Source organism: Accipiter gentilis, chromosome 6, assembly GCF_929443795.1.
Source record: "Accipiter gentilis chromosome 6, bAccGen1.1, whole genome shotgun sequence".
In the NCBI taxonomy this organism is placed as follows: Eukaryota; Metazoa; Chordata; class Aves; order Accipitriformes; family Accipitridae; genus Astur; species Astur gentilis.
In genome coordinates this window covers 21,207,032-21,222,714 of record NC_064885.1, presented here as the reverse complement: position 1 = coordinate 21,222,714, position 15,683 = coordinate 21,207,032, and the positions used below count along the sequence as shown (strand labels likewise).

The 15,683-nt window shown below is 39.0% G+C and overlaps 1 protein-coding gene across 1 annotated transcript; it reads left to right on the top strand.

The window, feature by feature from the left end:
* The first annotated feature begins 5,210 nt into the window (after positions 1–5,210).
* On the top strand, positions 5,211–14,685 carry LOC126039905 (retinol-binding protein 2-like). The gene is made up of 4 exons (XM_049803706.1): positions 5,211–5,283; positions 10,958–11,136; positions 12,909–13,010; positions 14,632–14,685. The coding sequence occupies exons 1-4, from the start codon at positions 5,211–5,213 to the stop codon at positions 14,683–14,685; spliced, it is 408 nt and encodes a 135-aa protein (XP_049659663.1).
* The last annotated feature ends 998 nt before the right edge of the window (positions 14,686–15,683 follow it).

Sequence of the window (15,683 nt, the reverse complement as noted above, 5' to 3'; positions counted from 1 at the left end):
AAAGATGTTGCTGGTCTTCACTATCCCCCTGCAGCCTATCCACAGGCACAGCAGCATTGGGGATCTCTGCTTTCTCAGGGACTCAGCATCTCATGTTGCACGCTGTCGGCAGAAGCTGTTTCTGAAAAGGCAAACTTACGGCTCCTTCTCCCACAAGGAAGGTGCCAGCCCTGAAAACTATTGCAGCTCTTCACTATACCTCTGCAGCCTATCTTTAGACAAAACAGCACTGGGGATCTCTGCTTTCCCAGAGACTCAGCATGTCACAGTGCTAGTTCTCGCCAGAAGCTTTCTCTGAAAATGCAAACTTACGGCTCCTTCTCCCACAAGGAAGGTGCCAGCCCTGAAAACTATTGCAGGTCTTCACCGTCCCCCTGCAGCCTATCTTTAGCCACAACAGCACTGGGCATCTCTGCTTTCCCAGAGACTCAGCATGTCACGGTACTCGCTCTCGGCAGAGCCTTTTTCTGAAAAGGCAAACTTACGGCTCCTTCTACCACAAGGAATGTGCCAGCCCTGAAAGATGTTGCTGGTCTTCACTATCCCCCTGCAGCCTATCCACAGGCACAGCAGCATTGGGGATCGCTGCTTTCTCAGGGAGTCAGCATCTCATGGTGCACGCTCTCGGCAGAACCTTTTTCTGAAAAGGCAAACGTCTGGCTCCTTTTCCCACAAGGAAGCTGCCAGCCCTGAAAGCTAATGCAGGTCTTCACTATCCCCCTGCAGCCTATCTTTAGCCGCAACAGCACTGGGGATCTCTGCTTTCCCAGAGACTCAGCATGTCACGATGCTCATTCTCGGCAGAAGCTTTTTCTGAAAAGGCAAATGTCTGGCTCCTTCTCTCACAAGGAAGGTGACAGCCCTGAAAACTATTGCAGGTCTTCACTATCCCCCTGCAGCCTATCCAAAGGCACAACAGCACTGGGATCTCTGCTTTCCCAGAGACTCAGCATGTCACGGTACTCGCTCTCGGCAGAGCCTTTTTCTGAAAAGGCAAACTTACGGCTCCTTCTCCCACAAGGAATGTGCCAGGCCTGAAAGTTGTTGCTGGTCTTCACTATCCCCCTGCAGCCTATCCACAGGCACAGCATCATTGGGGATCTCTGCTTTCTCAGGGACTCAGCATCTCATGGTGCACGCTCTCGGCAGAAGCTTTTTCTGAAAAGGCAAACTTACGGCTCCTTCTCCCACAAGGAAGGTGCCAGCCCTGAAAACTATTGCAGCTCTTCACTATACCTCTGCAGCCTATCTTTAGACACAACAGCACTGGGGATCTCTGCTTTCCCAGAGACTCAGCATGTCACAGTGCTCGTTCTCGGCAGAAACTTTTTCTGAAAAGGCAAACGTCTGGCTCCTTCTCCAACAAGTAAGGTGCCAGCCCTGAAAGCTCTTGCAGGTCTTCACTATCCCTCTGCAGCCTATCCACAGGCACAACAGCGCTGGCGATCTCTGCTTTCCCAGAGACTCAGCATGTCACGGTACTCGCTCTCGGCAGAGACTTTTTCTGAAAAGGCAAATGTCTGGCTCCTTCTACCACTAGGAATGTCCCAGCCCTGAAAGATGTTGCTGGTCTTCACTATCCCCCTGCAGCCTATCCACAGGCACAGCAGCATTGGGGATCGCTGCTTTCTCAGGGACTCAGCATCTCATGGTGCACGCTCTCGGCAGAAGCTTTTTCTGAAAAGGCAAACGTCTGGCTCCTTTTCCCACAAGGAAGCTGCCAGCCCTGAAAGCTAATGCAGGTCTTCACTATCCCCCTGCAGCCTATCCAAAAGCACAACAGCACTGGGGATCTCTGCTTTCCCAGAGACTCAGCATGTAATGGTACTCGCTCTCGGCAGAGCCTTTTTCTGAAAAGGCAAACTTATGGCTCCTTCTCCCACAAGGAATGTGCCAGCCCTGAAAGATGTTGCTGGTCTTCACTATCCCCCTGCAGCCTATCCACAGGCACAGCAGCATTGGGGATCTCTGCTTTCTCAGGGACTCAGCATCTCATGGTGCACGCTCTCGGCAGAAGCTTTTTCTGAAAAGGCAAACTTAACTATCCTTCTCCCACAAGGAAGGTGCCAGCCCTGAAAGCTAATGCAGGTATGCACTATCCCCCTGCAATCTATCTTTAGCCGCAACAGCACTGGGGATCTCTGCTTTCCCAGAGACTCAGCATGTCACGGTGCTCATTCTCTGCAGAAGCTTTTTCTGAAAAGGCAAACGTCTGGCTCCTTTTCCCACAAGGAAGCTGCCTGGCCTGAAAGCTAATGCAGGTCTTCACCGTCCCCCTGCAGCCTATCTTTAGCCTCAACAGCACTGGGGATCTCTGCTTTCCCAGAGACTCAGCTTTTAACGGGGCTCGTTCTCGGAAAAAGCTTTTTCTGAAAAGGCAAACGTCTGGCTCCTTCTCCCACAAGGAAGGTGCCAGCCCTGAAAACTATTGCAGGTCTTCACTATCCCTCTGCAGCCTATCATTAGCCATGACTGCACTGGGGATCTCTGCTTTCCCAGAGACTCAGCATGTCACGGTGCTCGCTCTCGGCAGAAGCTTTTTCTGAAAAGGCAAACTTATGGCTCCTTCTCCCACAAGGAAGCTGCCAGCCCTGAAAGATCTTGCTGGTCTTCACTATCCCCCTGCAGCCTATTCACAGGCACAACAGCACTGGGGATCTCCGCTTTCCCAGAGACTCAGCATCTCATGGTGCTTGTTCTCGGCAGAAACGTTTTCTGAAAAGGCAAACGTCTGGCTCCTTCTCCAACAAGTAAGGTGCCAGCCCTGAAAGCTCTTGCAGGTCTTCACTATCGCTCTGCAGCCTATCCACAGGCACAACAGCGCTGGGGATCTCTGCTTTCCCAGTGACTCAGCATCTCACAGTGCTCGTTCTTGGCAGAAAGTTTTCCTGAAAAGGCAAACATCCAGCTAATTCTGCTACAAGTAAATTGCCAGCTCTGGTGCCAGCCCTGGAAGATCTTGCTGGTGTTCACCGTCCCCCAGCAGCCTATCATCAGGAAAGCAGCACTGGGGATCTCTGCTTTCCCAGAGACTCAGCATGTCACGGTGCTTGTTCTCAGCAGAAACTTTTTCTGAAAAGGCAAACGTCTGGCTCCTTCTCCCACAAGGAAGGTGCCAGCCGTCAAAGCTCTTGCTGCTCTTCACTATCCCTCTGCAGCCTATGTTTAGCCACAACAGCACTGGGGATCTCTGCTTTTCCAGAGACTCAGCACCTCACGGTGCTCTTTCTTGGCAGAGGCTTTTTCCGAAAAAGGAAACGGCCGGCCCCTGATCCCACAAGGAAGCTGCAGGCTGGAAATATCTTGCTGCTTTTCCTTCTCTCCTGCAGCCTATCCACAGGCACATCAGCACTGGGGATGTCTGCTTTCCCAGAGACTCAGCATCTCACGGTGGTCGTTCTCGTCAGAGCCTTTTTCTGAAAAGGCAAAGTTCCGGCTAATTCTGCTACAAGGAAAGTGCCAGCTCTGAAAGCTCTTGCAGGTCTTCACTATCCCTCTGCAGCCTATGTTTAGCGACAACAGCACTGGGGATCTCTGCTTTCCCAGAGACTCAGCATGTCACGGTGCTCGCTCTCGGCAGAGCCTTTTTCTGAAAAGGCAAACTTACGGCTCCTTCTCCCACAAGGATGGTGCCAGCCCTGAAAGCTCTTGCAGGTCTTCATTATCCCTCTGCAGCCTATCTTTAGCCACAACAGCGCTGGGGATCTCTGCTTTCCCGGAGATTCAGTTTGTCACGGTGCTCGTTCTCGGCAGGAACTTTTTCTGAAAAGGCAAACCTACGGCTCATGTTGCCTAAATATTACATAATATCACTACAGAACAATGTTTTAAGCAGAAAGATTTTTTTCAAATTTCACTTTCAACATAACATCTCTCATAGTGTTTCATCTAGAAATTCTTATAATGAAAGCAATAACAAGTAGAAGTGTTCAGGCCAATAAATTATGCTTGAAAAGGGACTTATATTTTAGAAAGGCACTCTCCGCCTAATTAAGGATTTCAAACAGTGATTACCAATTATCATGGGAAAACTAGTCTATACAGAAACTTTACTACTCAGTTAAGAATGCATTCATACAGGAATTCACCTAACTTCAACTTTCAGTCACTGCCGTTCCTTGAGCCTTTCTCCGATGCCTATTGAAAAACCCTCTTTGTATGTCCTGCAAGTATAGATCGATACATCTTTTCCTTTTCTTAAATTAGCTCTTAGTTATCACACAAAGTCATTTTAAGAACTTAGCTCCCAGAAACTCTCATCTATTATTTAGTTTTTTCTTTTTTAATCCCTGTATAATTTTTTAGCATTTGTCGAACTTTACATTTAATTTTAACAAAGTGAAAGCATACAAGAAAACATTGGAAAATCAGTAACAGTTCGATTTACTTATTTCTGAGTTGACATTCTAGACGTTAATATTTTTCGAGTAAAATTTTTAGTAATATTCCCATTTAAATAAAGAGAGAAAGAAAAGGAAGGAGTTTTGGAATCCTGATAACTTCAAAATTTGTAACACAAACTGCTGTGTTTCAGAGTAATTAAAAAAATCATTTTTAAGGTAGGTTTCATACTAATTATGATTGATTTCTATTTACTTTACATTTGCTAAACTTACCGTTAAATTAAAACAAAAGAAAAAGGAAGTGCAGTTGGTGTAAGTGCAGCTATTGGTATATAGATATTTTGAAAATCAAAGGAAAACAAAAACATTTTCAACAGAAATATTCCTTTTTCTGCCCTGCTTTGGATTTGTTGCACATTCAAGACTTCCATCAATTTTAAATTGGAGTTCTGGATGTGTCAGCTCTGTAAGACTTGTTCTTCATAGCGAAATGTGACACACAGATAGGAACTGAAAAAGAAAATTCACCTTGGAAACTTTAACTCGGTTGTACAATTTGCCACTATGTTCAATATATTTCAAAGGTAACCCATAATAGCTAGTAGTTCTTTACAAAGGTCACTGTAAAGTCATATCCTGTGTTACCACATATTTCAGAAAGTGTTCCTTGTCTGCCAGCTGTTAACTGAACTTTGTTAATGAAGGCAAAGTTTTCTAGGGTTATCTCACTGACCCTTAAACTTTATTATCTAGAAAACCATAAACCTTATAAAAAAAAATATGACAAAGTGTATAAAACATTCTCTTAGCAGATCCTGTTTCCAGCATCACCTTTTGATCTGAAATTGGTTTTAAGCTCTTGCCACCATGCCTGCTGATTACAATGGGACGTGGGAAATGGAAGCTAATGAAAACTTTGAAGGCTACATGGTTGCTTTAGGTAAATGAAAAAAATACTAACTGTATAGAGATAAAATGTTTCAATTATAAGTAAAATCTTTCTAAAAATTAATAAGACTACTTCTGTAATGTGCGTTGTGGCATAAGGGTTTCTGCCAATCACATTAAAAATGAAGTAATTGTACTTATAATTACAATGATCTAAGTATATAAGCAAAAGAAGACTTGTAGCCAAAGATATTAGTCTTTATTTAGATAAATGAAAAACAGATACAGATAAGGGCAAAAAACCAACAGGCTTTCAGGTACAGAAGCTTTTTTTTATTCCTTGTATATATGTATTGTAACAGTAAAGCCACAACTTCGTTGGCTCTGCTAAAGAGGAATAGGATCTTCTATATCACTAAAGCAACAACAGTATTTAGTACTTAATTAGAACTTTGAACTAGTAGACATTATATGTACCAGTTACATGGTAAAAGTGATAAAAGCCTTTAAAAACATTTAAAGATAAATGGGCAGCTGTCTCTGACAATTTTTGTGGGAATCATCGTTACACAGCAAGGCGATTTAGGTCACAGAATTTCTTGAACATATTTCATTTTGCTACGACCACCATTGACGACAACAGTATACGTGTATATGCAAAAGAGATGTTCTGCTCTTTAGGCGACTTTCACTTACTGCTTTCTTATCTTCTTTATCATAAGAAGCCTGACAGCTACGGTTTTTGTATCTATTGTGTAGGATATTAATCATACTCTTTGTAGATGCTAGAACACCAAAACACTGTTAACTGAATGTCAGCATATCCTTGTCAGTTTATATTAAGATCAAGTTTATGTTGTTTGTAGATTTATTTTTCTCCACACTGACAGACTCAATTTTTGTAATGACTGGAGATAATTTTATGAGAGAAACTGTTTCTTTTGCTGCATCTATTATTTTCAATATAAATTGCATTTCAAGCATTTTTGTTCTCATTAAGGCACAAACTTTTCTCCAGGTCATTATGTTTATGCAAGTAGTGTGCAGGAAATCCTTCCTCTACTTCATTTAGCAAAGAAGTAGATCTTTAATTGGCTGAAAAGAAGAAATAATAGAAGACATCAACATTCCTCAAGAATTTCTTCAGTACACTCTGGATTGGCATTGAAAGAACATTTACCAACTTTCCACTACTGCACTAACGTAGCTGCATTCCAAAACCAACAAAAATATGGGACTCAAATTTATACATGCATGAGATGTGTATGCTTTAGAATCCGGAATCTTCTCCCAGCTCTACTACATCACAGATAAAGAGCATAAAGGACAGTTATTTTTCTTACAACACATGATGTCTATAAAACTTACACAAGAAAAGTAGTCATTAGCATTGTCTAATAGGACCTAGATTGGAGAATTCTGTCTGGCGCTGAATCATAATCATTTTTGCTTGTGGCAAAAATCAACCCTGTATTTTATTTTTATGCTTACAGTGGATACCCCTCAGGAGTCTAACTAGGTGTCTATGCACTTATTCCCAGATGTCTCATTGTTTTCTATCTAGTGGTCACTGATTTCTATCTGCTGTGCAGCATTTGCTCTTCTTATTTCTCTGCCTTTCTACAGTAGCTGTCACCACTATAACAGTGATGCTGATAAAGAGTGATGCTGATGGTTTTTCAGGTCAAAGTACCTTGCACTTTTCATCAGAAGTCAAGATCAGACTTGTGGCTTCTTGTGCTTTGTTCCAAAGGTGTTGTGTCAAGTTAATGGAGATCTAAAGAACTTGTTTGCTCAGATTCCGAAATACTGATTTGTAAAGATGTAGATAATAAAAACAATTCGGTGGTTAAAAAATCAATGAGTACAGTGTATAGCCATCTTCCACAACGTAAGATAATGTATTTGTTAAGAAGAAGATTCTAACACAAGGAAGTTAATCAAGTAATTAAATCTAAAAATGTCCAAATAATTCTCAATATACTAGTGACTGACTTACGGATAACTACCACAAAATCCTTAACTGAGATGAAAAATTTGATGCTTAATCTGATTTTCTACTAGTCTTAATCTCATCAAAGAATCTTAAACCTGACTTGTTTTGCTGTTCAGATTGAAATAGAAGAAATACGCAAAAATCACATAAACTCTCATCATTATTCAATAACAATTGAAAATAGCTATAATTTCCTCAAAGCTTCAACTCTCTTAAGAAAGAAAGGGAAGTTTCACAGTTCATAGTTTTTAACCTTTGCATTTCAGGACAAAAGCTCAATAATATTAGGAAAGTCTGTAAATACTATACATATACCTCTGTGAGGTACAAAAAGAAATAATTTTTAAAAAATAAGAATGGTTAAGCTAATATCATGAATTTCAGGAGAAACATACACACTAACTGAAGTGATCTCAGTGCTGGGGTTTGACAGTTATGCATAAAGAATAATTACTACTTTATATGCCACTGAAATGTGATTTCAGCATTAAATATGCCAACTGCAAGTGAACCACGGGGCCTGTTGGTCTGGATGGTACTTAAGTCAACTCCTAGCTGTTACAAATTGACTATTCCAGGCCATCTGCGACTACCTCAGGCTTCTCTCACTGCCTGCCTCAGCTTCTGATCTTACATACAATTCTTGCCTCTAAGCCCAATTCTCTCTGCTTTGGCTGTGCTTCGGTCCTGTCTCAGCAATTTGCTCCAGGGCATGGCCTAATTTAGCGGGGTTTTTCTCTGACCACCAGTCACTGATGGTCATCCTGCCTTGCTTTGTCTTTTGATAATTATCTTGATAAAGATCTCTTTACTTCAAGGTTAATTCCTTTTTTTTTTAGGATGCAAATTAAACACTTGTGGTGCACTTATTTCCTTTCCAAAAGGATTTGTAATCATGGTGATATCTTGGTTGTAGTGGCCATCTCATTATTGTTCCTTTCTTCCCTTCCAGGGTATCTGTGGATGAAATTCTTGTATTATTTCAGTTGATATAACATTTCACTTGTGCTTGTTAGGGAAAAGGATACCAGTTGTTAATAACATGCATTTCTTTGAATTTTAATTTACCCACTGTAGAATTTAAACTGTGATGTTAACTCAAATTCAATAAGAATTTAGTGTCTAACCATCATAATACAAATTTTATCAGCTTTAAAATAAACTTTAATTATTATCATCCTTATATTCTGATCCTTTTATAATAAGTAAGTAATACATTTTCCAGTTTTATAATTCTTTCTGTACCATAAATGCTAGCATGAACTGGTCTACAGCAGTTCCTCACTGCATATCAGTGACATCCTTAGAACCATTTCAATCAGTGGATAAATTATGACTTTATCCACTCAATCAAGTGGATTTTTGATCCTTTTCTGGTCTTATGTATCCCCACGGAAACTGGGAGAAAAATGGATGGATTCATTCTACAGTCGGGTTTGGACTACAGGCATCCAATACTGGGAAGCCTGCTTAAAAAAAGGTAGTAACAGTTCATGTAAAGAACAATAAAAGAACTTGACCCACTTAATAGCCTGAAACAAAGCAAGAGGAAGACTGTATTAAAATAAAGAATGCAATATAGATGTATTTTTCCTGGGAAATACTTTGATTCATTGCCTACGCTGCACAGACTGTACTAGATAGGTACTCAAATTTCTGATAAAATTTTGAAACTACTTTCCCAATAGGAATACCAGCGACTGGTTGGGGTGAAGGAGGTATTTGCACCAGTTGTCTGGAGGTATTCGCACCAGTTGTCTGGATCTAACCTTTCATAAGCGCATCATGGATTTTTGTGTATATATCCCATATGTACTATGAGTTATACTAATTAAAAAGTGCCAATGTAATAGCAAAAAAACCAAAACCAATGCAAAGGTACATAAGGCTATAAGTGATTCTCAGAATGGAAAGAAATTACATGGAAAGGGTGAAAAGATATTCTTCTGCTCTGTTTCTCACAATTTTACATGTGGTCGATATTTGAAGTATTAAAGTGTTCAGGTTCAAAGCACACTGAGATTTTTGGTTTTTTTAAATTCATCCATCCTTTTAATTAATGTATAAGCATTTCTATACTTTAATTAAGGAATAGTTTTGCCCTTTAAGCCAGAACCTTTGATTTTATCATAAACATGTTACAAAGTATTTTAATCTACTGTAATAGAACAATATATCATTTTTATTGGTTGTAGTGTTCAAAATGCAGTTATGAAAAACATGCTTTAATAAAACCTCCCCTGATTTTTCTCCAGGAGCTACAAGACTAATATACTAGACAGAAATAGCATTTCTTTAGAAGTCTAGACACTTTTTTCCTCAGAGACAACTAAATTTTATGTTACTTGGCTATAAACCAGACCCAGTGATATCTTTAATCTACCACAGCAGATAAAATATACCCAAGAACTCTTGAATATAAATACTGAACGAGAACATTAGTCCCCATGTTAAAAAGTCACAATTTTTTTTCAAGCCAATCCTCTTACTCAACTCCATTAATACTTCACAAGTAGTATAATGAATCCACCAAAAGAAAAAAGGCTCCATTAGTATGTGGCTTTGCTGAGCTGACAATGATTAACTCACATGCAAAACCACTAAAGGATGGCTAACAAATCAAAACTATTTTTTCATTCTCTTGCAGAAACATGTGAGATTATTTCATTTATACAGCACCATAAGAAGAGTCACTGCCAGCTGGGCAGAAATATTTATTGCAGATGGTAACGCAGGTGGCATTAGGTGGATTGTCTGGGGCAAACTGTCATCATAGTAATATACATATTCTGCTTTTGGTAACTTTCAATGCATTCAGTTCCAAGCAGTTTTTTACATTATAATGTTAGTCTTCATCATGAACAAAAAGAGGGTGTTAAGGAGATCAGTATTGCATAAAATGTTGAAAGACTATAAACCAGGAAGTGTCAAATGCTGTAGTTTGACACTTTCTTGACTGCTGACTTTGAATTTGTCTCCCTTTCCCAAATAAATTATGTTTTATTTCTGTGTCTGCTGTCTAACAATAGCGGATGTCAGGCTTTTATTTGTTTCTTTTTTATTCATTAGTATAATTTTCATTATTTTTAAATTAATTAACTTCTTGTATACTCCCACAGACTACAGGTTCATCATAGAAGTAACGTGCCAAAAATCCCCTTGATTACATACTCATTCTAACATGTTTATTTTCTGAAAGGGAATATTAGTCTGAGATGCTTCTTTTGGGGATGGCCAACATTTGTAACCCTGCAGGACACAAACCAGTACTCTGGTATGCCTAAGAGCTACATGATTTACACTGCATGCTTAAAAAAGGGCTCCCAAGCAGAAGATGATAACAGCACTGCTTTGTGTGTGAGTGAGGCCAACGGTCAGTCTTAATAGCTCCTGTTGTTTCACATTCTCCCAAAAACAGAGATTCGGGTGATTTAACATGCCAGCATCTATTCACTACTGGTTGTATCTTGTAGCTTTGCTCACAACATTCCCACAGATAGCCTGTTAATAAATATAAATTCAGTGGACGATCCTCAAATTGAAAGTCTACTTGCAAACACGAGATTATTTTTATTTGAAATTATCTTTTTCTCTCCCAAATGTTGCAGGTAAAATCCTCATTTGTGGAACTATGATTTTTTACTATGTGTAAATATAAGTGCTGTAGGTTTTTATTTTTGGTAAAAATATTGGAATTTTCATTGTGATACTCTCTTCTGTTTTTTGGCAGATATTGATTTTGCGACTCGTAAGATTGCAAAACACTTGAAACAAACAAAGGAGATTATTCAAGACGGAAATAATTTTAAAACAAAAACAATCAGTACTTTCAGAAACTATGAACTGGATTACACTGTGGGAGTGGAGTTTGAAGAACATACCAAGGGACTGGATAACCGAGTGGTAAAGGTAAAAATTTGCTACCTGATATCTGTTCACACCACAGTCAGCACCAGAAGTGAGCAGTTAGAAAAATCAGCTGAATAAGTAAAAAACCCTCATATTTTACAGACAGGAGAGGATAAAAAAAAGCAGAAGTAATTTGCACCTTGACACAGTTTTCTTTCCTGAAACAAGCATTTATTATAAATGCAAATCAGGATGGTTATTCAGATATGTGAGGACAGTCATTATTACATGTGGTTTTTTTCTAGTAGGGAATTTTTCCAACTTTTCTATGATACACCATTATGTATTTAGTAAGTAGGAAAAATGTATTTTTACCAGTGTTATCTTCCTTAATGAAACTTTAAATTCATCCCTTTGTATTTAGGACTTCCTCTATGTCAATGTAAATTTTCAGTTCTGAATGGTAGACAGGTAAGGAGGCCCAGCAGTGCATGCTTCAATATCCTTAGGATTATAGGAGTAACTTGAGCTCAAAATACCTCTAGGAAACTGTGGGCATAGGTTCAGACACCTTTCAGTGACCTACATGGACAAGTAACATTTGAATCAAGGAACACATTGTGTGTTAGCCCGTGCCCTCCCTACATTCTGTGACACACAGAATCTACTAGTAAGTCTGTTCCTGCGAGGCATTCAAACAAGACTGTATCAGGGAAGTCAGTGAGTGAAAGAATATATATGAGCACTGATTAAATTCACTTACTGAATTCAGCTTCATGTTTCTGTATCCATACCGCTTCTGTTTGACTCTCTTCTCACCCCTAAAAACTTAAGCAATATTTTCAAAGGTAGAAAAGCCAGCAGATCTGCCATTGACTTGCTACTCTTGCATCACCTGTGTCATTGTCATCATTCACTGAATCTACCAATTAACTCTTCTGCCAATTACCACAGTTTTGTTCTTTCTCTTAGCTCTCAGTTCTCTTGCTCTTCTAATATATGCTGTCTTTTCCATCAGTATCTTCTCAATAAAGAAGGTTTCAGAACTTGTCGCCAAACTCTGAGAAGCTGAGATCAAAGCTCACTGTCAACAAGACCTGGTTTGTTTTGGCAATTGCCACAGGAAATTGGCAGCATAAAGGACATGTTTACATTTAAATTCACATCAACCTTCACTGAAGTGGCACAAATTTAACAGAAGACATTGTTTATGCACTGTGGATCATTTTTCATTCTCAAGCTAACTTTGTGCAGTGTAATTCCTATGATTTCTTCAAATTATTTCTTAATCAGTCTTGCAAGCCATCAAATAATACGACCCTTTTTTTTCCCAGTATCTTGAATATCCGTAGCTCTACATTTGCTTCCTATCACTTCCTCCAGTGAGCACTGGGTGGGACATATTCCAGTGACAGAGTTTATGCAGAGCACTGCATTAGTTGGTGTAAGCCCCTTCACTCATGAAACCTTATAATCTTTTTATTAATGGCTGTAGACAGAAAGAAATGAAAAATACAGTTTGCATACATTGCACAAGACTCTTTTAATTCCGTGGCAAGTCACTAGTTAATATGAACATTATATTCGTGTATGTGAAGAAATACATGGAAATGATAACAAAGCACTGTAAAAGCTTCACATCAAAACGCTCTTGTCATCTTGAATACTTTCAGGTTTTGGTTGAATGGTTGTTCGGGCGTTTTTTTAGGAGGAAGATGGGAAATGGTAGGAAGCAACTGTAGTTGTGTCTTCCCATTGTTTGGTTGAGCTTGTTTTCATGTATTTATAAACTTCTTTTTAAAATATCTGAATTAATTATCTGATTCATGCAGACACTAGTGACGTGGGATGGTGACAAACTGGTATGTGTTCAGAAAGGTGAAAAGAAAAACAGAGGCTGGAAGCACTGGCTTGAAGGAGACCTACTGCATCTGGTAAGGGCTGCTATACAGATACATAGCACGCTACTGAGACTGCAACAAGAAAAGTTTTTCCATTTCAAAAGATTTGTTACTTGTTCTAGTTAGAACCATCTTTATTTAGACAGCTCTGATCTCTGAACTCTAAGTAAATCCCTGCTCTGCTACGACTCAGGAATGCTCAATTTCTTTCCACGTGCTCCCAATTAAGTCATAAGCCTGCAATAGGCTTTTTTGCTCCAGTCCACTGCCCTCCAGTTATTAACCCTTCTTGTTTCATTGCACCTCTAACATCATTTTGTTATTATTATAATCACTGGTAGGAAAAAATCCCAAATAAACAAAAATCAAACAAGCGCGGGACAGATTGCATTGGGACAGAAAGAAAAATATTAATTTTTGTTCTGAAAAAGGCACTATGAAATTTTAGCATACGATGCTGTAATACAAATCAGAAACCTCTGGATACTCAAGTGCATCCTGCAAACGACCAACACTGCAATTATTTTCTGCTAGTACAATTAAAAAGTCAAAACATTCAAACATCTGTGTTAGTAAGCTGAAGCCCAAAGATAAATGAGGTGAGGCCAGAAGAGTCTGTGCAGGAAATAAGCAAGCAGTGAAGTCCAGAAATATTTCAAAATAATAGATACATAATGAAAATGATTCCAGAGTTTCTTGGGAGACCAATCAAGAAATGGGCATGATAATGTTGGATGGTGCAATAGGTGGGTGCAGAAAGATTATGGAGAAGAGCTCATTGTTCTATCTCATGATTTGCATCCAGATATCTACTCCTTCACAAGTTTACCCTATAGATAGTTGATATAGTCAGCCACATTGCCTCAAGTCTGTATGCTTGAAAAGTCAGAGTTATGAATTAAAACAACACTCTCTGCCACCTAAATAAAATCCAACTGTCCAGTACACTTTTTCAACTCTATTTTAACACATATTCAAAAACTTACCTAACAAAGGTTCTACATGCTGGCACCATGATTCTCAGGCTTGTCTTCAGAAACTCTGTTGTGAGTTTGGCCAATTGCTGGCCAAAAAGCCAGTTTCAGCTCACTTCAAAGTCTTATTTGGCACAGGAAGGCTGGCTTTATCAGAAGACTAACCAAACCGACTGCATTGCAATGTGCAGGTGTGACAACCTTTAAGAGATCAGCTGCAACACTGGGCAAAAACAGTGTATTGTTCTGGCCCTTGAAAAATAGCAGGGCACATCTCTGAAGCACATGGTCTCATCTTTTTAAAGCAGCCTCCATTTTTGTTTCTTTAATTTCCTTGTTTCATTGCTTCTTAGGAATTATGAGGTAACATGTGAATTATAAACTATAACAGTACATTTTTTCAACAACAGAGCATGAAAAAGCCCTGCATTAAAGAGCAATTTTTATGCATTTTTCATGTTTATTCTTCTTAGAGCTCAATTCAAGTGTCAAAATCTAAGTATTGCAACATGTGATGTGTGCCTAGTGATTGATTACATAAAATACAATATTCTTTCTGTTCTCTTTTTCATAAGTGTATCTTTTTAATGTAGTGGCTCAGCTGCTGTAATTTCTGGTGGGATCTGTATGCAAAACAAACTTTTACCACTATATACTTACTAATTGTTTTACTACTGTAGGAACTGACATGTGAAGACCAGGTGTGCCATCAGATATTTAAGAAGAAAAACTAAAATTGACCAGAAAGCTACCCAGATCATCATCACACTATTATGCTGTTATGTTTTTCTAAAAAGAAGAACCAAGCCAGATTTTCAATAATTCTTTGACACTGCTATGTGAATGTATTTTGTTCCTGTTTATGGAAGGAAACACATTTTATAGAAATAACATCAAACAGTTACAAATATCATAAATTACTTTGACTTTCAGTCTGGAGTTAAATAAAGGTAATTGTCTTTCAAATAATGCTTTCCTACATCTTTGTAATCATTTCCAGAGGAATGACCTTTAGCAACAAGGCTGAGAATTAACAGTCACAATTATCTCAACCACAGTATATCTCTCCTCAGTGCTGTAATATCGTAATATATTTGGATGAATGAGTAAAATCGGACATTCATTGGACTGTTTCTGTTTAATTTAGTCCTGGATCACTAAGTCCACAGTTTCTGGCAGCAGAATGTCTCACTGACCATGATACAGGGCCTTTCACATGTAGGTTATTCATTCAAATTTTGCCCAGGTCTATACCTGCTAGAAATTGTCACAGGATGAATGTCTCATGGCCAATGTGATATGCTGTTAGCTCCTTAATACAGTCCTAACTTAGATCACTGAGAATGATGCTAACCTCCAGTTAGAAATGTCATCCACTAATAATCTTAGTGAAGAAATCCACTGTTTGAAGCAAACTGCATTCAAGAGTTGCTCCGTGATGTGAAAACTAAGGCATACTTATGGCTATTAGAGGAAAACTGCAGAGTATACACAGATTGCATGTATCCTGTGCATGTACCCTAAAGAATACCCAGCATGCTGCACTCTTCAACTTTTACCTACGTTTCAGACACTTTAAAAAGAAAAGTAATTTCCATACAATGTTTCTAAGTTAAGTATGGATGGTGACCACTACTTCAGTAGATGGAAACTGAAATTATTCAACAAAATGTGTGCACATGTTCCACAGAACTGAAGAAGGGCTTGTATGCCCAAAAGCTCATCTGTTTTT